This window comes from Dermacentor variabilis, chromosome 1, assembly GCF_050947875.1.
Source record: "Dermacentor variabilis isolate Ectoservices chromosome 1, ASM5094787v1, whole genome shotgun sequence".
Classification (NCBI taxonomy): domain Eukaryota; kingdom Metazoa; phylum Arthropoda; class Arachnida; order Ixodida; family Ixodidae; genus Dermacentor; species Dermacentor variabilis.
In genome coordinates this window covers 255480943-255504152 of record NC_134568.1, presented here as the reverse complement: position 1 = coordinate 255504152, position 23210 = coordinate 255480943, and the positions used below count along the sequence as shown (strand labels likewise).

The window sequence follows — 23210 nt, the reverse complement described above, 5'->3', positions numbered from 1 at the left end:
AGTAGACCAAAAAAAGAAAGCATGGAATAGGCAAGAAGTGAAAGCAACAAACCACTGATCTGCTGAAAGTACTAATTCTTTGCCAACACATACTATTATATGGTCTCTCAAGTTATGCTTTTAAAGTAAAATCGTTTTGTACTGTAAAAGTTGAGTAAATTGAAGGACAAATTTATGGTGCTTTATGGGCACAGTGTAAAATTGGGCCTGCCGCAGTGGTTCAGTGGCTGCGATGCTCTGCTGCTACGGGCAAGGTTGTGGGTTCAATTCCTGGCCACTGTGGCCACATTAAGGTGGCGGCAGGATGTAAAAATTATTGTGCACCATACCATGGGTGCCTTTTAAAGGGCTTTAGGTGGCCAGAATAATCCAATGCCCTCTTCTACTGCAGCTCTAATGGCCTCTGCATTGTTTTGTGATGTTAAGCCTCATGAATCAGTGAATGTAACATTGAACAAGGAGAGGAAAATAAGATTCTTCTGTAGCTTTAAGGTTGGAAGTTAATGTTCACGTTTTGTGCTCTGTAATAAACGTCCGCACTTAATAAAAACACTCTTAGAGCTAACTGAAACCAGAGTAACTGTAACTGAAACTAAATGTAGCTGAAAGGGCCATTACTGGGGATATGTTAGCCATCTATAAAAAGAAGGGTATCTTTGCAAAGAGAGAGAGAGAGACAGAGAGAGGCCTGATCTTTTTCTGTTACAAAACCTGATCATTTTACCAGTGTTCATTCATCCGTTCTTCCTTTTTTCTTTTAAAGGTGTGGATATGTACTTCGACCTGATTTCATGCATGATGATGGTTTTGACCCGTACGACAGGACTACGCTGAAGTCTGTTCACCCAGTCACGCTGTCAATCAGGGTAACTTCGTTTCCTAGCACCTATTTTGTCGAGGCTGTTCACTGCATATCTGCAGCCACTGCATATGTCTTCCATGTTCAACCAGGATCTTTCATATATTACAGATTTCCTTTAGCAGTTAGCGGAACCATATTTGCTAAGTGAAAAACAAAGCCTGACTCTTAGTGATCAACTGTGAAATGTCATGAAACCATCACAGCAGCAGCTGCAGCGTCTGCAAGACACCCTAAAGTAACGTTCACGTGACACTGAAATAAGAGCACACTGAATTTGTTCTTTTAGCATGTCTGAAACTAGAACACTAAAAAAATTGAAGAAGCACTTCAATATGAACAAAGCATGAAAGTAGCAAAGGGGAAAGAGCACCTACAGATAGCTTAATTTTGCTGTAGCCAAATTTAATCATGGTTAAAAGCTTTGTTCAAGTGACATAAAATTGCTGCTGTTTGAGTTCATGTGACAAAAGTAAGGAGTTCTGTGTAGGTGTAATTCTTTTTTTAATGCATATGAACAATGTATTCTGCAAGCACTCGCCTGTTAGGCCTAAACTTGAAGTCCTAAAAGAAAATTGAGGGCAGGGCAGTAAGCACTCATAAGGGACACTGGTAGGTGTACCTTCAAGTAATAGATTAAAAAGTGAACAAAATTTGGTAATGGCCTAGCTGAAATTAAGGATGAGATGGACTTGGAAAATATAGTACATGATGTGCACAATGTGTAAAACTGGTGGATTGTTTGAGCCACAGAATGGACACCATGAAAGGTAACATTTGTATAATAGAAAGTAAAGTGATGATGCAAAATTAATCTATAGTAGATGCATACTGTCAATAACTAGATAATAACAGGAAGGGTGAAATGGTTAAAAAAAATATTGTGTACAAAGTCAACAATGGCATTTCGTAACAGAAGAAATGCAGTATTGAGGTCCACATGAAGAGAAATATTTCAGGCAAACTTCTGAAATGACACAATGGCCAATGCTGTAACATACTGAAGAGAACAAAGGCTGAGTTGGGGGAGAAAATACAAAACAGTCACTGAATTTCCTGCTGCTGGCATGCAAGTCATTCACAACTATCAAAAGAGAAACTATTTCATGTGTATCACTGGTAATACTGTAGTAAAGACATGGTATAAAAAACACTAAGGAACTCGCAGCAAAAGAATAACTTATGTTCATGATTGCAAGGCAAGCATATCACTCTCAACAAATGATGCACAGAGTTGGGTTGTTCCATTTTCTTATTGCCTGAGGAAAAAAGGTGTATTTGAACTCATCTATATGGAATGGGTAAGAAAAGTAAGTGTGAGAGTGTTTTTTGCACATGAACCTTGACATGAATTTCATGATACAGTATAACAAGAAGTTCCTGTCTTTAATTGCTTATGTAGTGACTGGTACATGACTTTTAGATGTGCTAACTTCGCCTGACTCTTGAGAATAAGTATTTAAGCCTTCTTCAGTAATTCTATAGGGGAGTGTGTTAGGTCTGTGGTGAGTGTTGTAATTGCAGAATATGTGTAATTGGAGGACTTTGTTCTTTGTCTTGCAGTTGATCTAGTAAGGCTGATGATCATGTACTCTTTATTCAGCTCTACCTTTCAGTCATGGATTTCATGTTTACATAGAGAATCAGAATCTACTGTTAGAAGTTGGGTCACACTACAAGTATTAAGTATACAGAAGTACGTCCCATAGTGAGACTATCGGGACCTCCTGTACAAGAACAGTTATGATAGTTAACATCTCAAAGCAACAGTAGCATACAAATAAGGCAGTATACAAGCAACAGGAAATGAACGTTAACAGAGTAAAATACAGAATTGATTACAAATAATAACAAGGTTTAGCATATCTCATGTTAGCAAGAAGAATTGTATGAGAAGAAAATACCAGTACTTTATTTGTAAGAACAAGTTTACTTACATGAACAGTATATAATATATGCTAGATGTAATGGCTAGGCAAAAATGGCATCATGTCATGTTGGTACAAGTTGATTACGAAGATGCGCTCAGTCCAAGATAAGGACAGTGACGGTAGGAGAAACACAAATATGGTATATTCTTCGAACTAATATTGTAAAAACAATCTAATATGCATACCATGTATAATATATAAAAGCACAGCATGTCTGTTGTTCAATTCAATTTATTTCTGCACTTCATACATCAGAAATGCAGGGAACAGGGACAAAAACCTTTGTCAATTGACAAGCTTGACGGGATCCCTGCACCCTTGCAAATACTTGTTAATAATTGGTAGTTACATTTGTTACATTTAGTGCGGTACTAGTCAGTGCAGTCTGTTGAATGAAAAAATAAGTTTATGCATGCTATAATTTATTTTACTGTGTTGAATGTGTCCCAGGTCATCGCAGCACGTCACCTCATGAAATCAGGACGAGGCATTGTCAGCCCATTTGTGGAAGTGGAGATTGTTGGAGCAGATTATGACAGCTGTAAATACAAAACTGGAACAATGCGTAAGATACGGAATGCTCTATTATTTTTAGAGTGACGTCATGAAACTACTACTCATAGAAGTTCACTAAGAGACAGTTTGTGAGATTGGTGATTTGGCCTTGTATTGCCTGACTTTTACCAGAATTTTTTTTTACCATAAAGCCAAACAGAAAGTACAAAATACAGTCAAGTTCTCTCATGTATTAGTTTGCATTTCATATGTTTCATTAAGAAGTTGTTTAAGAGCATATTTTGATGAACAGTGTGTATAGAAACTGTACTGGAAGTTAATGTTGCTATATGCCTTATGTTGATTTTCTTTTACCTGTCACGATATACTGCAGTTTCTGCATCAGTTGCACAGAAAGTGCCATCCATGTTAACCTTGACACTTGTTGCAAATTCACGGAGTACCATGACCCCTATTCCCGCCCCATTCTCTCTCTTATTTTATTTTACTCTTATTTGAAGGATTTGCCACAGGGCATGCTGAGGAAAAGAACACCTACACTATACTGTGTTTTACAGTAGTTTGACCTTCAAAACTGTTATTAAAATTGTGCTCATGACTGTGCTTGAGGCTCTTTGCTACTTAGCAGATTACACACTGACACAAATGGACATATAATACAAGGATGTGTTATGTTCTCATGGTGAATGCTTCTAATTGCTTCCTCTTCACTACCACAGTATTGTGAAAAATGTGATGTTCTGAAAACAGTGTCTCATGCATGAATGATGATTGGCTGGAATTCATTGAACTTGATCGATGTGCCTTCTGTTTTATAAAACTGTGTATTCAGTTGTTATGTTCAAAGTACTTTGTTTTTATTGGTATATAGGGTCCTAGGTTGCTTTGCTTTTCTGGCACTGCCAGATAAAATGTTCCTTCTCTCTTTGTTCTTTTTAATTTTTTTTCAGCGGATAACGGTTTAAATCCTGTATGGAATGAGGTGTTCATGTTTGACATCTGCAATGCCAGCGTGGCACTTCTACGCTTTGTAGTGCAAGACGAGGACATGTTTGGTGACCCCAATTTTCTTGGTCAGGTCACTTACCCTGTATGCTGCCTAAGAACAGGTAAGTGGGTTTACTAAAGTCCCATATTTCAATCAAAGTATTGTGTGCTGTTTTATTTCTTGAGCTTTGTTATCGGTTAGTCACTGTCGCATCGGCATGCAATGGTTGTCTTTATACAGATTAATTTGCATAATTAGATCTGTGTTCAGCTTTGTATCACAGTATACATAGTATCTAGCCAGAATTCTCAACATTTGTTGAGCTCAAGTGGCTAGGCATGCACGGCGTATGCTGCAATAACAAAACCCAAAAATTGTTTATGCATGCTGTTTTACACTGTGTGTTGTGCAGCTTAATTTGTTTTGGTGAGAAGTTTTTTCTGCTCTTTAAAGGTTTCTTCAAGCAGGTTATCCACTCTGTGTGTTTCACCAAGAAATGCACAGAGTGGATAGGCCAAATTGTCCTAATTATCTGTGTTAAATAATTTGCTTCTGGGCACTGTATGGAACACATCCCCTAGGTAGCCATGCACCTTGTTAAACATACAGCAGTAAATAGTAATGCAGACCACATGAAAACTGCGGTGTTAAATTTCTTCACTGCCATTGACTACACTGGCATTTAGCTTCTTAACTTACCCCCACCTATATAGTGCAGTAGGCCCTGGCCTGGCCTCCTTTGCATTGAGCTAGGGTAAGAGTAATAGGGAAGTCAGTGTGCGGGAAGGTATGGGTTTGAAATGTGAAGAGCAGAGCTAAGTAGCATTGTAATATGTGAGCACGCAGTGGACTGCAAGCCATTCAAGTTTACTGACACGCATTTTGCCATGTTGCATAATAAAAAGGAAATGACAATAGGTAAATTAAGTACAGTAGACTGATAGTAGTGCAAACTCTGATAACTAAAATTTGAGTTAATTGAGACAAATTTCAAGGTTTCAGTGTGTCTGCTGTATTTTCGATGTACCTTAAAGCAACTTAATTTTAAAATTTTAATTTTAAAAAAAGAAAGGCAGCAAAGAATTTTGGTTAATTCAAACTTCTTAGCTTCTCATGCACTGGTGGATGAAGCAGAAAGGAATTGATATCAGGGCACTTTCATGAGGTACAAATTGTATAAACATGCCCAAGTTTAATACTCAGGCTGCTGTGTATCTTTATAGGCACAAGTATGAAGTGACGTCACTGTTACAGTTGCTCCAAAGCAACCCGATTCTGCATGTATTTGTTTGTATACCTATTCTGGTTGTACATCCATTTGAACATGACCATGCGTGCATATCTGTATATCTGTCTATAATTCTGCTATATGTAATTATTTAATCTGTTTCGGATAATTCAGACAAAAATCTGGCATGGAAGTTTGAATTGACATGAATGAACTGTAATGTGCTGACTTAAGTGGTGTCTAATTTACTGACAGGATCGAACGTACTTACTGGTTTAATAGTTTCCTGTGCTTATGCATACCTCTGTTTCATTAAATTTTTTTGCTGTAGCTTTTTTTTTTCCAGCTACTCATCTACAGTGAACTTTGAGTTATCAGAATGTCACTCTTTTGAGCATGCATTGCTATCGCATTTGAGTTCTGTACTTTTTACACTTGTCAGATCTCTCTCCCTTCTGATGCACTACTTCCAGAAACAAAAGTCAGCCTCACCAAGCCAGTGGCTTTATTGTTATTGATGCTGTAAACGAGTTAGGACTACTTAGTGTAAAAGCACATTAAGTAAGCAAGGCGCAGCCTGCGGTGTGCTACACCTTATTGACAATATCTAACGTACAACTAATTTCCCAAAAGTTCTGAACATTGGCTGGCTATCTGTTCTTGACATTAATAGGTTTAAAAAGTTCATGGTAGAGCACTGCATGAGCTGAAAAATTCGGCTCGGGCTCGCTAGAGGAACTTAGTCAATACATGCCTTGAAACTGTCATGGCTGCTGCAGTGTGTTTTAAGACATTACAATAAAACTACATGCAGTGACAATATAACACTGCAAACAGATTTTTCTCATAAAACATGTGTACAGCTAGCCTGGAAAGGCTGACAAAAGCAAAACCTGGGTTAAATATTTCTGGCAATGTATTTTATTGTACACAAGTGTATACACTTTATGTTGTAAACCCCAAGAACTATACACACTAGTGAAATATGTGTCAGTTTTGTCAGAAGGCAAAGCATTGACAGTGATAAAGAAGTTTAGCGTTGCGCACTAGCTCTTCGCCCACTACTTTAACAATAAGCGATATGACAGCTGTAGAAGCCAGAATGCTGCCATTGCTACGGCGGAGCTGATTAGGTGGAGCACGAGGGTCATTCATTTTGTTACACTGTGTGGAACACGATGGCCATATCCTGTGTGAGGGTGACTTGGCTTCGATGCTGTTGCATCTAAATGCAGCTCCCCATTCGCGGGCTATGCATGAGCATCGATACCGTGACAGCACACTTGCGGTGGTGCAAGCACCTCTTCGGTATTCTAATTGCTGTCACAATAAAATGGATCTTGTAAATAGTTCTTAAAATCTCAAAAATGACATAATTAGAATAAAATAATTTTATTGAGAGTGATGAAACAGTGCAATCAGAAAAATTGGTAACAGCCAGACTGTATGAAGAGTGTTTTGTAGTATAATTTTTTCATTTTGCAAGAACAGAGTGTGTTATTTAGCAGCAAAGCAACAAAAATAATTAGAAAACGTTTTACACAAGAAAATCAAACAAAAAATAATTAAAACTCTTCTTTATTTTGTTTATTAATGTAATTAACAACCAGTTTTCCCAACATGTCGCTTAGGTTTACACAGAATACCTTGGATCGAGGCAGAGTGCACACATGTTCGGAGGTCCAACCTATAGGCTCACCTGGCCCAGGCCCAAATTGTTCAGGCCCGAGCCTAGCCTGGGCCTGCCAAAAATTGCTTTACTCAGCCCAGGTGCTGGGCCCATGCAGTGCTCTAGTTTATGGCTTCTAAAATTTTTTTTGAAGATTGTTATTGTGAAGTGCAAATATAACTTGGATATAGCAAATGGGGGTCATGACAAAAAAAAATTCTGATAGCTTTTAATTGCACTACAAATTCATAATTCCGTGAGTTGCTCCATGCAGTTAGTTGTTTGTATATAAAATTGTACTTTTCTGCCACTCACTTACTGTATTGATGTGGTGATAAAAAAAATGGTAATGACCATTTCGAACAATGAAAAATAAAGTTTGAAATAGCTAGTCAGCTCTGCTGTCTGAATCATCTGTTTCTACAGGTTACCGCAGCATTCCATTAAAGAATGAGTACAGTGAAGAGCTTGAGCTTGCATCTTTACTCGTGCATCTGGAGACTCATGCAACAAAGGTGAATACTGTTGTCTCCTCTCACCTGTAGTGTTGCTGGAAATCTGTGCTTTAGGATTTTCGTTCTCTAATTGTCATGAAAACTCGGGATGTACAACCTTCCTCCTAAGCTGTGTCACATCACTCGATACACGTTTTCATACTTAGCAACACCACAGATTCTACGGAAGTAGTTTAGCCATATTATCACTCTGTGTGTGTCTTTGAGAACTCGTTTTTGATCTGCAGCACATCCTAACAACTGACTTCTTCATTTACTACAGCTCTAACATGTGGAGCTAACATTATAAAATCATATGATGTCTGTAACCTTTTTACTTCCAATATGTGATGGACTATGTTTTCGTTACAAATTCAGGCGACATTCCATGGAAGTTCAGGGATGATAGATTCAGATCTGTGACATCTTCTATGTAATGATAAATTGCAGCTATAGCACGTGTAATCAATTTTATGCCAAATTACACTGGGTATTCCTATTTCTTGCTTTCATATGTGATGCCCTATATTTTGGTCACAAATGAAGACAGTGAACAAGGAACGCTCAAGCCTCCACAACATTGCCTGCTAAGTGTGAAATAGAGAATGCAATAGCTGGTGACAACTCAAGGGCGTGAGGGACTCTCCGTGCTGTTCTGAATATCTCTGCACTGAAACACTCCACTTCAGAAAGGAGCCTTTTGAGCTTGTACTGCACTTATATTTGCAATACCACAGTTTGCTAAGTTAACGAAACAAAATCTACTACAAAAAAGTTTTCTTGAATTAGCACAACTCAGAATGAGTTGCTAATTCAAGAAATCTTTATAGAATAACAACTGCCCAATCTACCACCCTTAAAAATGTACAACCCTCAGACAGAAAAATGTTGGTTTTGGTAGAAAAATACAATTATTAGCATAAAGTTTTTGTAGTTGGGGCAAGTCATGCATTCAGCAAATAGCTTTGAATGTAAATTAAGAAGCTGTGAAAGGTATAGGTCAGTGGTAGGGCAAAGTAGAATTAACACATAAAGGCAGCAAACCCATGTAGAAAAAGAGTATAGTAAGCTAAGGCAAGTGTGGGGAAGTTACAGAAGTGCTTTGAAATACTTTGAGTACCTTTGATATAATTTTTCAGTGTGTTTAGCATTAAGCTTTCCACTGACGAAGCAACTTGTACAAACAGGAGGAAGATGAGGCGTATGTGTGCATTCAGCGCCTGAGAGATGAAAGCCGTGAGCTGGGTCGAGCTTTAGAGGAAAGTGAACGCCGAGGAGATGTGCAGCAAGCACAAGCGCTACGCCAACAGCTTTCCACCACCCAGGAACAGCTGCGCACAAAGCGTGAGGAACGGAGGTAAGAGGGCTGCATAACTTCATGGCCGAGTTTGCATGTTCATGACTGTTGCGTATCCTTTACTCTGGTCTTTAGTTTTCGCATTGTTATGAAATATTGGAAGTGCAGCTAATTGAACAACTTAAGAGGTACTCATTAACTTAAAGTGCTCTTTTTTGCTGAATTTTTAAAAACTTCTGTGCACTTCAGTTTATGTTTAACATTTGGGATCAGTCCTCATCACAATCAATTTCCGCAGAGTTGGTGCCCTGACCTATGCCCCTTAATCAAGGGCAGTCAACCTGGGCCACGAGTGTCACTGGTGACAAAGAACTCGCCACCTACCGAGCCAGTTGTTGGGATCAGTCCACTCCATTTTACTAACATTTTGCTAACAGGTGAGCTGCAAGAGCAGCTCATCAGCAGTCTGGGCAAATGAGCAAAAGGGCATAAACGTGCTTCTCTTGTATTACCACAAACTGAGAAGACAAATTTTTGGAAATATGTCTTTACTAAAATTTCGGCTGCTGGATCAGCCTTCGGAAGGGTGTTATGGTTGACCACCTGTGGCTGGATAATCTGGAACTGCGAGGGCGAGCTCGTGAGCTTTATTAAAATTTTATGAAGTGAGTCCTTGAACAATGATCCTCTCCAGTTTTATTACATAAAGTCATGCCCTATAGTTATTAATTCCTGATAAGTAAATTTCAGTTTGTAACTTTTTTCTTGATGCTTGACCTCACATTTAAGAGGAACTGTACCTCCAAATTTCACTTTTCCTAATATTAAAATGCTAGGATTTTTAACCTTGAGGTCATAAAAACGTCTATACACTAGGGGTTGGTGTTTGGCGTAGTTACCGCTGGGGGTAAGCCAATACTGACACAACAACCTCCCACGAACCATGAAGGATAGAGTGTGCATATTTATAGTCTTTCTTTAGGGCACGATGGAAACGACGTTATGTACCTTTACTACGTCCTTGTCTTTAGTGCTGTTCTTACAGGAAAATTATTGATGAACTAGCTGATGTTTTTATGTTAATAGACTTTTGACTGTTGACTCCCTCTTCCGAGCCTGGAGAAATGTCATGGATGAAATGTTTAACAAGTTTCATGCCATTTCCTGTAGTTTTATATTCATTCAAGCTATGATCCTTTTTTTTTTTTTTTTACCACACCATCTATGGACTAAAAAATAGAACTAGATATGTGAACATCCTCAGCTTATCTGTGGTAGGGGAAATGCACTTTGGGACTGAATGGGACTAACCCATTATGTGTTATACTAAACTGCTTATTAACTGTTTGTAATGGCTCTTGGGAAAGGTGGACTGCTGAAACACTTGTCATGCAGCAGCACTATAACAACTTGCACTCAGGTTTTTTCATTGTTAGGTGTACAGCTCAGTAATACAGTGTCAGAATGAAGTGACCTCCATCCGAAAAAATAGGTTCTAAAAACTTTGGTCTTGTATAAACATATGAAAGCTTGTTTTGATATAGTTGGCCATTTACCGACATATCCCACATAATGCACAGTTAAACGACATGAAGAAGTGTTTTGAAGAATATTATTGCATGGTCATGACAGCATGCTTGCATATATAGGCAAGTCACAGCAATGAAATGACGAAGCGTAAACCATTTAGAAAAGAAAACCACATCTTGATAGTTATGACAACAGCGTGGTGAGTGATTGCCTCATCAAGTAATGTGGTTAAGCTAACAATCAGCCCTTTATTTATAGGGTATCATTGTCTATTATAGATCAACAAGAAGGCATTGTGGCAGTTTAAGAACATGCTACATGGATTCTATAGAACTAATGATGACAGGTTCATCTTTAGTTAGTATAGCTACAAGACTTGTTAGGTAACGTTAATCTGATACTGCGAGCATGTTACATGCAAGAAGAGGCAATGTGATGATAGTGATAGCAATGTGAAAAGCAAAAGAATAACAAAACACATGTTAGTATACAGAGAAGTATACAGAGCATTATATTAAAAGTATACAGAGTAGTGTTTCTTTTTCTTTGTATCTAAATCAAATCATATGAACTGAAGTCCAAACTGGAGGTACAGTTTGAAGGAAGCAGCACATGAAGCACTATGATAAGCATAAGAGATGTAATGTTATGCTTGCCACATGCTGCTTTTCTCTGTTGTGCCTAATGAACTGGTTCCTTTAACAGTAGAATACCTGTACAGTCATCATACAGGCATGCACGTAAGTTTGGACACCACAGGAGCACATGCAGGTGCACGCTGTCTCATGGAATGGCAGTGTGTGTTCACTTCCCCCCTTAATCGCTAACCTGCAGTCACTTTGAGCCAATGTGCATGCTACTCATAAGAATTTGTGATGGCCACTGCCAGGGGCCCGTGACATGTAAAGACTATTTTTCTTAAATTCTATTAATTCCTTATAATTCAACCTGCTGCGTGGCCAATGATAGCAGGGGCACGGCTTTATGCAAGGCAATCACGAAGTGCTAAAAGAATGAAAAAATGAAAAGAACTGTTACAACATACACTTCCTATCTGTGCTGATTATGAAGCAGCAGCCTCCACCAGTACAGGCGGTGCAAGCAACGGCTTCTGAATTTTGAAAATTAGCACCAAGTTGGCACCTTGGGAATCGTAGATGCCTCACCACAGCTTCATCGTTGTCACAGCTGGTGGTGGCCGTCACAAGTTCTAACAAGCAGCACACTCATCATCGTGACTGAATGAGTAGGCCTGCAAGTGGCGTAACCTATGTAACCTGTATAGAAGGATGTGCGTACTGCCACCGCTTTGATATTAGGCACCACATCGTCAGATGGCACAAACACACAAGTTGCCATGGATTTCACATGTTCTGCAATCTTATGTGTATGCCTATGCATCAACGGTACATTAGCTTTCATGGCACTATATTAGCTCATTCGTTCACATCAGACAGCAGGTGTCTCGGCTAAACCGCATGAGTTGAGACAGCGTACTTGCAGATGACACTAACTAGATAGAGCATAGAGCATGGCACATTTTAATAGTTGTTCAAAAGAGCCTGGCTGGCATTATCTATAATTGCCTGATGTTGCAGAACATTGCTGCCGACTATGTAAAGACTGCATGACTACATTGAGTACAGCCTGAATATCAAGCTAATATACCATGGTGGAAGATTTTGATGGTGAAGTTTGAAAAGTGCCTACATATACTGATTGTAAACTGAGCTTGAAACTTTTCCTGGCTTTTCAATATCAATCGTTTGAATTGTATAATTTGTGTGGAAAGGGGAGTGGTAAATGGCCCTTTTAGTAGACATTTGTGACCTGCAAGGCAGTATGCGTGTACATTTTCATGCTATCACCATCCTCCAACTTGGACTGTTTTATGGTCTTGTTTCCTCTTTTCTCAGTAGGACATGCAAAATATTATGTTGCTATGTGCTCAGACAAACACTAATTTGGCAGCTGTTTTATGGAGCTATCTTATATCAGCATGCAGCTAGGTCTGTCCTTATGTTGCCATGTATTGCTGCACTATGAAGTGAATTTGCAAAGTCCATTGCATGGCAATGCTAACAGTTTGGTGTGACTAAAATATAAAGTGTATGATTTTCTGCATTCTTCGAATTTTCTGCCCTTACAATGGATGTTATGCTTGTTTACAGAACTGAGTAATGTACAATATTTATTTTTATCTTTCATCATTGCTTTTAATCAGAGAGTAGGAATGGGTCATGAATAACATGCTGTAACAATATGCTTGATATGAGACATGCTTACTAACTGTGACTGATTCCAATAGGTTGCATTATAAGCTCTCTTAGCTTCATTAATTAATTGCTCTTGCCGCAGTGTACTCATTTAATGGACCATGAAATGTTTTGTTTGATGTGCATTGCAGTGAGCACTGTGCTTTGGCTTCCCCCGCACCTTTATTTGGGTATGCAGTGGGGTTGACCTAGCAAAATTTAATGATACTGTAGTCTATGGAACTTACTTGGGCCTATGTAACCTGTAAGTCTGCTGACTGTGCAAGCCCATGTGAACACACCTTGTCAATTTCTGCACATATTCTTCAAAATCCTCAGCAAAGTTTTGTATTTGATAGTACTTCTGCTTTCTTTTAGTTATGTTGGCAGAGTGGCTGTAGATGGTGCAAGGTTGTGGGCTTCTTGCATGCTCAATTTTCATTAATGCCTTTCTCTCTTTGTTCTCAAGGACCACATTCACTGCACTTAAATGACATCGATGCCAAAGGTTTGTGGCCTGTTGTAATGCTCCAGATCTTTTTTTATCTCTCTCTTGCTTATTGTAATGTCTCTTGCTTCTTGTCTTGAACTAACATGCACATTTAGATGGAAAATTAGCAAAGTCAACTCCAGTAACTCAGTATTGCAGCACTTTGCTTCTGGGGCCTGGGCATTACATCTGTAAAATCACAAAGAGCTACAAGTGAAAATTGCGTGCAGAGTTGCAAATTTTTTTATGTTTTGCTTTCCTGTCATTATTACATGACTGAGCATGTTGAAAATGCGACTGGTTTGGTTATTGATTGCAGCCACTGTCTATCACTGCAGTTGAAGTGCAATTTTTTTTTTTATCATTAATGACTAGAGCATAAATGTAGAGTCGTAGTGTTGTAGAAATAGTCTGAAACCATTTGCGTGCTGCACTTAGCATCGGGATTGTGAACAATAAGGGCAGTGAGGTGCATGGTGTAGGCAAAATGAACAGAAGCCTACGGTAAACAGGCGTATAGTATGTTTCATGTTCACAAGTCGTTTCACAATGCTTCTATAGCAGACTTTTTGGCACATGCTGCACATCTTTGAGGGAGCTCATGATCATTTTCCTACAACACTGTGCAGCTGAGTGACATAGTGCACAACACTGTGCTGTGATTTGCTGCTGTACATACATTTTTTTAATGGGTATTGCCACTTTTCACTTCTTTTTTCCTATTTTCTCTACATTTTTTTTGTTGTAACTTTCCTCTCTGCAGTATGGTTGAGGTGTGCACTGAGAAGTGAGACTGCTACGATGCCTACCTCCTCTTGTTATTCAGTTTACTACAGACTACCAATACTTGCATCAGCACATATGAAATTTGTGTCACACACTACCTAGACCTGTATGAGAAGCTGAACAGTCATAAATTTCTTAGCAAAGCACAGGAATTTGTTAGATGGGATAAGAAAATTTGCTTGCTGTCTCCTTCCTTCCTTCCTTCCTTCCTCCTGTTTCACATAAAAGTGGACCTTATGTAACAGCAATACATAAGATGGTTTAGTATGGTGCCGAGTGACCAGTATCAACTGGTTAATGGTATTTAACTGGCAAAGGTGGAAGGAATTGTAAACTGTTAGCTGGAGCGTTAGTTTATTCTACACCTAATTTTTGGTGAAATAACAGTCGGCAGACAGAGGCACAAAATTTATTTGTGCCATACTGCTTGTAGTGAGCCTAGATATTCAGGTTATTAATTAGTTAATCAAGGATGACATCATCAAATTTTAAAGAAACTTTTACTAGCTGGAGATGCCACAAAGGTACACAATTTTTTCCACCAAGGTTTCATGTTTCTTAAATGGCTTAGGTATTTTTGCAGCTGTTCTGCAATTCAAATGCCTTTCTGTGTGGTCGCAAAACATACCTGTAACTGCATGTGAAGAAAAGGGGGTTAACTGAGGGGCCCAATTTTTATTAATCATATCATAAGAAGCCAACAATGACACCTAGGACAACATAGGGGAAATTACATTTACTTACTAATTAAATTAAAGAAATGATAAATTAATGGAAATGAAAGTCGATGAAAAAAAAAAACAACTTGCCACAGGTGGGGAACGATCACATGTCCTCGCATTATGCGTGCAATGCTTTACCAATTGAGCTACCACGGTGCTGTTTTCCCGTTCACTTTCTTGGGTATTTATGTTTTACTACTAGAAGTAACCGTGGGAGTGTTAACCACCGTCACCACTCACAAACCTTGGCGACGGATGTGGAACATCCCTTCTGCCACAGGCGTCATGAGTATGTGACCTTTTTGGGTGAAGGCAACTGGTCAATAAACCCACACATGCTACTTGAAGGCATCAATGTTGCCAGATTCGAGACCCTCGTTATGGAATAAACGAGAAAAAAGGGAGTTAACCGAGTGGCTCGATTTTTATGAATTGTATCGTAAGAAGCCAACAAACAGTGACACCAAGGACAACATAGGGGGAATTCCATGTGCTTACTGATTGAATTAAAGAAATCATAAATTAATGAAAATGAAAGTCGATGAAAAAACAACTGCATGTTGTATATTATATAATATGCGATGAGTTTTGCACATAAAATCAAAAGCATGTGTTTTTTTTTATGTTGAGTTTTGTTTGGGCATATCTGTATCTGGGTTAAGCAAAAGCTTGTATAATTTCTTGTAATATATATATATATATATATATATATATATATATATATATATATATATATATATATATATATATATATATTGTAAACGAAATCATACGGAAATATGCAGTGAGGTGTTAATTCTGGTGTGTGTAATAAATAAAGAAAGAAAGAAAGAAAAATTTTACTTTAGTTTCAGGTCCCTTCCACCCCTTGTATGTAACTATCATTACTTTTCATGAATACACAAAATATATTTCAGATGTCATTTTTTTCCCTTAAGGACCCCTAGTAACATTACACAAATGTGTGGGAGGGGTGGGGGAGGGGAGGGGTGCAGTCATTTGTAGTAAGCAATGGTTGAAGAAATAGGGCCAGAAAGAAAAAACATAAGATGAATATACATGAGCTGGTAATTGAACTACATGTGCCTTTGAGAGAGCATGAGCATAAGATTTCTTTGTGGAAATGCATTATTATACATGTGAAAATGTGCATTCTGAAAGCAAAAATAAAATTAAATATATGAAATGAGAAATATGCATTTCAATGTTCATGTGACTCTCAGATCACATGGAGCAACTGATCTATTTTCTTCTAGAATAAAAACTCACTGGTGCTCTAAGAGTGCAACTTTTCCTTCTCTCTTGAAGTGAATTAGTGGTGGATGGAAGAGAAATTAGCTTTTTCAGATCATATATACCCTAAGCAGCGATCTTGCAGAGGTTCTTTTAACACCACATGTTTTCTTGTTTACTTTTTCCACTTACAAATAATAGTGTCATTGCTTTTGTTTGTTTTCAGCATCTCTGAACAGATTTTGCTGATCATGTTACTTTGAATAAATCAAGGCATAGTTAATCGTCAAGTGTATTATTTTCTTCTGAGCTTTTTGGAATGAAAATAATCATAATGGTAATGTTTTCTAAAAGCGTTATTTACTCTCATCACACTACACTCTTGGAAGCACATTCAGAAAGCCCAAAAATTTTCTTTGCTCAAGTTACAGGAAACACTGCCCCACTGTATGGCTTCAATGATTTGTAGGTGAAGCTTGTATTATCTTTTTCTGCCTTACATGACCACTTGCTTATTTGAAGATGCTGTTTCAAATAGAAAAGCAACTGCCACTAAATTATTTGTTATCCAATGCACCATTATTAAGTAATTTGTTAGTGTAGCACACAGACTGATCTGGCAAAATTTAGCCTGACAGCGCATGAACCATTTGGTCCGCGTTGTCGCAGCAGAGTTCCTTGCATTCATGAACAACTATCAATTCCATGCATCTAACTTTCAACACTGCTGAAAAAGATGCACGAGCTTTGCACTGTGCTTGATAAGAGACTTTTTTGTATGTGTTCAAACGTAAGAAGCACACTTATGTCTGCAGATCCTTTGTACAAGATCATTATTTAGCAAAACAAAAGTAAGGGCAAGTAGGGTGCTATGCTTCAGACATGCTTTTGCATAGCCCTTTTGCTTATCACCTGCAAAATTTAGGGGCCAATTTTATCAAGGAAGGCTCGTGTCTAAGAGTCTTGTTTATAACATACGAAATCAGTCTATGGAGACAAACTCGCCGTGGTTGCTTAGCTGCTTTGGCACTGCGCTGCTAAGCACGAAGTAGCAATATCAAATCCAAGCCGCTGATCTCATGATCAGATCATGATTTTGGCATGCAAAACCCGAGAATTAACTTTTTTTTTCTATGAAGGCAGCTCACAAAGCGGATTTTTTTCTTGTGCCAATTTTTTATTAACTGAATAACCATACAGGTTTGGTTAAGGCGACCGACAGATGATATTCAAGGCCTTCTCTCGCCTCCTTGTTTTTTCATTTTTGTGATACAATGTAAAAGTTATTTAGGATATCTAGACCTGCAGCAGTTAAATTGAATAGCATCTGAAAATTTTTATAGTAGACTATTTTATCTGCAAGCACTTTCATCTAATTCTGTATAGACACTGGCAGTAATGACAGATGATAGCAGTGACTGTAGCACTGCAGAATAACCACTTGAATGATGATCAGCATTGGTTAAGCAAGAGTGCAAGGTGGAGAAGTAAACATAGAAACATGTTTGGTTCTCAATAAAAACTTTGTTAATGAGTAGCCAAGTCATATCCCACTCTCAAACACGTAAATTCCTTTTTGTATCTTGGAGTGAATTGCACTCATATTCAACTTTTTGCTGGAGTCCTCTTGTATTATGTGTAGAAAGAAAAAAGTATTTTTGCCTAAACTTGACTTTCATATTTCACTGTACATTTACATGTGAGCTCACAGATGGAGTTATTTTCAAACCTTTTAAAGGAACTCGGTTTTGATACAGTATCCATACGGTTCTACGACACCGCTAGTTTTCTGTAAAATTTGTGGAGAATGTCATGTTACCCCTCTCTCTCTCTCTCTCTCTATCTCTCTCTCTCTCTCTCTTACCATACATTCTGATGCTAAGACCTACCAAAAATCTCCATTGCTGAACTCTGCTGAAATTATAATGCTGTCAGCAAGAGTTTAGAGAGTGGGGATGAGCAGTAACAGTGCTGTCATGTCTTGCCCTTGCAGGTTGCAGTTGGAAAGATCTCAGCCAACATAATCTACCAAGCAGACAAGCAGACACCTGCAGCGCATTTAAGGAATTGAGACCTCTGCCATCCAGAGCTTGCTGATAATATTCTGTATATTTACTTTGTTAAGCTTGACTCTTGATGTGATATTTTACACATCAATGCCTTCGAGAAGTTAACTGTGTAGGGGTCAATTATGTGTGCTACTCTTGCCAGCCATTCAGCACAGATATTTTGGAGCATTTCATTTTTTGAGAGCTATATGTGTATATACATATAATATACAAACACTATTTTCAAAGTTGAAATGCATGAACGAAGTGTTAGTTTACTTGACGAGAGGTCATCACACAAATATTCAACTTTTGCCTTTTTTTTTTAAGTCATGACTGTTTTTATTGGTACCAAATATTCTTCAGACTGTTGCATTTTATAAAAGATTTCTGTAACTGGGAAGCTACCGGTGAGTGTGCCATGCTTCCTTGTTGCATATTTTGTATGGGTGGATGTACCTACACCCGTTGCACATGCAGAAAGGTATGTGCAGATTGGGTTTCTGAGGAGTTTTAAAAGTACTGACTGGTGCTTGTCCAGCAGTAGAAAAAGTTGCACTTATTCTTTTGTCTGCTGTTTCACCTAGCAGCAGTCATCCTATTGTGACAGCTATGCTATATGTGAAGTGCAGAACGTGTGAGCCTTTAGTACCTGTATTGCATGTGCAGATAGTAACTTGCATAGCTTTGCAGTATACGGCTGATTTAGGGCAATCTAGTTTTTTTGTGTATGGTGAGCTCCTTGAGTGAGATCGTGCTTGGAAACAGTCATCCTTTCAATGTCAATCATGTGAACTGTGACATCTACTGACCAAAAGGATTTGGAACCTGACATTAGTCCTTCCATGGTTTGGGAACAAGTGGAGCATTTTCTTACCACTGAATTACAAGTGCTGTCTGTAACTATACTCACGTGGGTAGTCTTTCAGCATTTGTCTGTGGCCACTTCAAGGAGGGCAATTTCCTAGGGAAATGCTTGGGCATGTGGCTTGAGGCTTCCATGTAAACATACTTCTGGTACTTGTATGTACTTTTTGCAATGACAGTTCTTGGTGCTTTTTCTTAACTGTAGAAGTTTGGGAAACATTTGTGTTTTCTTGACATATTATGTGTGTGAGCATATTTCTATGGATAGTATGAATAGCACTTTTCATTTCTCTACATTTTGAAATTCTATGTAGAAAACATTTGTGCCGTTAATTAATGTCCCGGAATTCAGTATTCAGGACCAAGTACCTACATAGCATTCTGAATATTATCCTCCCACTTTCTTCATCTTAAAGGATTACTGACATCAGAACATAAGCTACTTGTAATTTCCTTGCATTAAATGAAGGTTGAAATCCTCTAAAAAATCTAGGAAAAAATAGCGACAGACACGATAAATGCTGACATAAATGCGATTAGCATGAAAGCAATATAGTGACACACCGTGTTGTTACCACAGGCATACAAAGTGGTAATCTCGCTGCCAACCACAATGCCAAATGATACCACGACACAGTATATTTTGTAATCATAGCACGCCAGTTGAAACTCCATAGTACCCCTAGTATTCTGGCTGCAACTTCATTACAATGGCTCTCTGCCGAAGTGCCATGCTCAACGCGGAGGTGCATATTGTAGATGGGGCACTATTGCTTTAATATATTTAAGGCCACATACCCTTTCTGTCACCTTGGCACATTCATTCTGTGGGTTAGCCAAGAATGGACATACCGATATCACACAGGCAGTACCCCAAGTTGTCCATTGTGGCTCTCACCCAATGGCGCATGGTGCCTGCTCGGCAAGACAGCACATACATAGTGGCCCAAGCTGGTATTTAACTTGGGTGTCCGGGTGAAAGAGGTTAGATACATACCGCAAAGTGGGTAAAGTTCCTAAAGATTGGCAATTGCTTTAATACTGGAGTCATAGCACCTTAAATAATTTACTGTTGTATCTATGAACCTGCTTTGCTTATGGCTTATTTTTGCTTACTTTTGTGTGATACACATCAGCAAATTTCTCTCTGTCATGACTGTCATGATAATGTTTATGAAACCAAGTCTGGAAACCTTCATACTTGCTTAATTGTCATCCTTTTATGTGGATGAAGTATGTCATAGAGCTTCTACAATGTCTAAAATGTGTGTCAGTACTCCTTTAAGGGCAGAAGTTGGTTGGGGGGCAGAGAAAACAAAGGCAAAGGGCATTGTGTACCGACTGACGAGCGTTGAAGAAAAAAAAAATGATTGAGAAGTATATTTAATAAGGCTCGCCATTTTTGAAAAATGCACAATATTTAGCACTGTGCTGCTATGACTTTGTTGGTCAGTGTTGATTGTTCGTAATGTTGCACGGTGCTGTAGTTCACTATCATGTTGCTATGTTTGGTCTAGCACGTGTTGCAATATAAAATATTTATCATGTAGGAATGTCAGATAAGCACTAATTGAAGTTCTTTAGTGGCTGCACTATTTTCTTTTTTCACATTCTTGTACATTTTCTCTTCTCATGAATCTAGTTTCCATTACTAATTGAAAGCTTTAGTTAGTTGCCCTTTCTTGCCAATTCCTGATGCCCTTCAGTGTTCAGCAGTTGGCAGCAGTTGTAGCAAAGAAGATACATTAGATGTATGAACCAAACTTTTTTTTATTAAACAGTGCAGGCTTGAAATTTAAACAAGTTGGTTTATTCTTTGTATTGGTCCAAGTTTCTAGAACTATACTTGAACCCCATTTTAGATAATACTAAAATTGTCCCCATATCCCCTTAATACTTACAAAGTGTTTTTTTTAGCATGTGCTGAAACTTGAGGCTGACCGCTTATTAGGGTATTGTGTTGATGACGTCTTGATCTTCATGTTTGTTGGGTAGTCCTGGGCTGCCTTGTCTAGAGGTCACACAAACCACAAAAACAGTTGAGCCAATATGGTCACATTCATGTCTTGTGCTACCGGTGTATGTGAATGCTTTTGTTATGTGCATTGCTAATTAACACTGGATCAGCACACATCTAAGAAGGTTTATGTAATGTTTATGCCTCATGAAATTTGGAAACCTGTGAAAAAAAAATACTTGGTTATTGTATAAATATTTATGGTAAGTGTACTTTGTGAGATGATATACTGGCATTAAATCTTGTGACAGCAGGGGCATTCGCCATGCACATTCAAACAGCTGGTTTGATTGAAGAAATGTCTGTGTGATGTGCAATCTAATTTCACTAGTGGAATACCTAATCTTCTTGTTTGTACAGTATTGCATTTTGTCAGACAAGATTGTGTGACATTTGTGTGGAGCAGCTAACCGTCTCACACTGTTACTTTCATTAACTGGCTGTTGAAGCTTTGTGCCATTACTACTTTCCTATTGTTGCTTCCTTTGTCTTTTACAGATGTTTGTTGTGTAGATGATTTGTTGCAAGAGCACCGAAGGCTATAAACCATTGGGCAAATTTAACAGCTTTGAAGAATAAATATCAGCTATGGCATGCATATAGTTTTCTAGGGTTGCGTGAATGTTTATATCTTGCACATAATCAAACACTGCTGAGTATGGCGGTAATGCTTTGAGTGGCAGTTATATAAGTATCAGGGGTAAAGAAAAAAAATTTCAACACTAAATTTTCTTTTAAACAATATTTATGCATGTGGAACAATGCATGTAACATGAAAATGTTTGAAGAAAATGGCTCCAACCATGCTTTATTTTGATAATGGTGAGGTAAATCGCAAGATGATTGTGCAAGTTAGACCAAGGCATGGTCTAAATAATGCCATGAACCCTTCCATAGTGTTGTGTAATAAATACTAAGAGTATTTTCTAATTTCCTGCAGAAATGATTGGGTACAATTTCACAAATGATGCAGTTCATTGTGGCTAGAATGGTCCCAACAAGACAGAGGTTCACAGGAAGATGGAGACTAAGTTATCAGCATTGGTCGAACAAAGGCATCTTGCACTGTAGCCAACATTTTGACGAAGGGACAACTCTCCATGTCAAAATGTTGGCTCTACCCTGTCAAGTCCCTTACATACCTGCCAACCTGTGAACTTCAAATTTTGTAAAAAATATCACAGACATGCTTAACAAACGGGGGGGGGGGGGGGGGGGGCGACAGCATGCATTTTTTGAAGCATTTAACCTGAGAACATGTTTTGTGGGACACATACTCGCTGTATTAGCAATGTCTTCCCCCTAGATGCACAACACACAAGCAGCAGCAAACTTTAACAGCAGAGTGTGACAAGCAACACATTGTTTTTACATCGCAGTGACTTTTTTGGTGACTCTACTGTTGCCAATTTTACCTCCTTTGGGAACTTGTCAGAATAAACTTGCTCAGAGTAAGTACCCCTCTAATGTCCTTTCACCAACTTCCAAGAGTATGGTTGAAGACCAACTAGCAAAACTCTTTTGCAAATGTAGTCTTGTTTTTTGTAAAGCTGACGTAACATTAGTAAAATTGAACAAACTCAAATTTGTAAGCTTGATAAGAAATTCGGAAGAGTAAGCAGGCATGCCCTTGTTTGACCACTGTTGTCACTAGCCCAGTTAAAGAACATGAAGCTTTTTAGAACATCTAGTTTCTGTGGTATTGGAGCACACTGTTGTTGGCAGATTCAACACCACTAGCAGGCTTTTTGATCATTCTGCATTCTGTTGCAGCAGGCTACACGGTCTTGAAACACACATTACGTATGCTAAATATGCCTGTTTAAATACAGGCCTATAGAATACATGCCTATTACATTGTTGCGATTCACGCAACCCTAACTGTCTCTGATGCTTGTGTCATTACTTCTGTTTCATTGCATTTAAATTTTCAATTTTTGCCCATCTTTTGACCCATTAATACCAATTTTTAATTTATGTCATCCTAGATATTTATTTGCACTTGTTACTACATAGCAAACCATTTATAGTATGTGTTGTAGTGAAATAAAATGATCAGTACTGTGTCAAGTCCTTGTCTTCTTTCAACTTGGCATGTGATTTGCAGACAAGATATGGTTGGGTTCTTGTTTGTGAAACTATTTGCAACTCGAAGGTATTGTTCTAATGCAGCAACAAATTGAGGAATTGCTACGGCCATTTATAGTGGTGGCTCAGTGGTTATGGCTGTCTACTGTTGAGCAATGAGGTTGCAGGTTCAATTCCTGGCCGCAGCGGCCA

At 38.4% G+C, this 23210-nt stretch overlaps 1 protein-coding gene across 2 annotated transcripts in view; it reads left to right on the top strand.

Moving 5' to 3' along the window:
• Window positions 1–23000, top strand: part of sl (small wing phospholipase C gamma 1) — an 89052-nt gene extending 66052 nt beyond the window's left edge. The window contains exons 27-33 of one of the 2 annotated variants that reach the window (XM_075673483.1): window positions 764–866; window positions 3241–3355; window positions 4257–4415; window positions 7618–7706; window positions 8873–9042; window positions 13237–13275; window positions 17992–23000. In XM_075673483.1, coding sequence (XP_075529598.1) covers window positions 764–866; window positions 3241–3355; window positions 4257–4415; window positions 7618–7706; window positions 8873–9042; window positions 13237–13261 — 661 coding nt within the window. In that variant the 3' untranslated portion in view covers window positions 13262–13275; window positions 17992–23000. The remainder of the gene's footprint in view (window positions 1–763; window positions 867–3240; window positions 3356–4256; window positions 4416–7617; window positions 7707–8872; window positions 9043–13236; window positions 13276–17991) is intronic. The other variant, XM_075673482.1, reaches the window with a different exon arrangement.
• The last annotated feature ends 210 nt before the right edge of the window (window positions 23001–23210 follow it).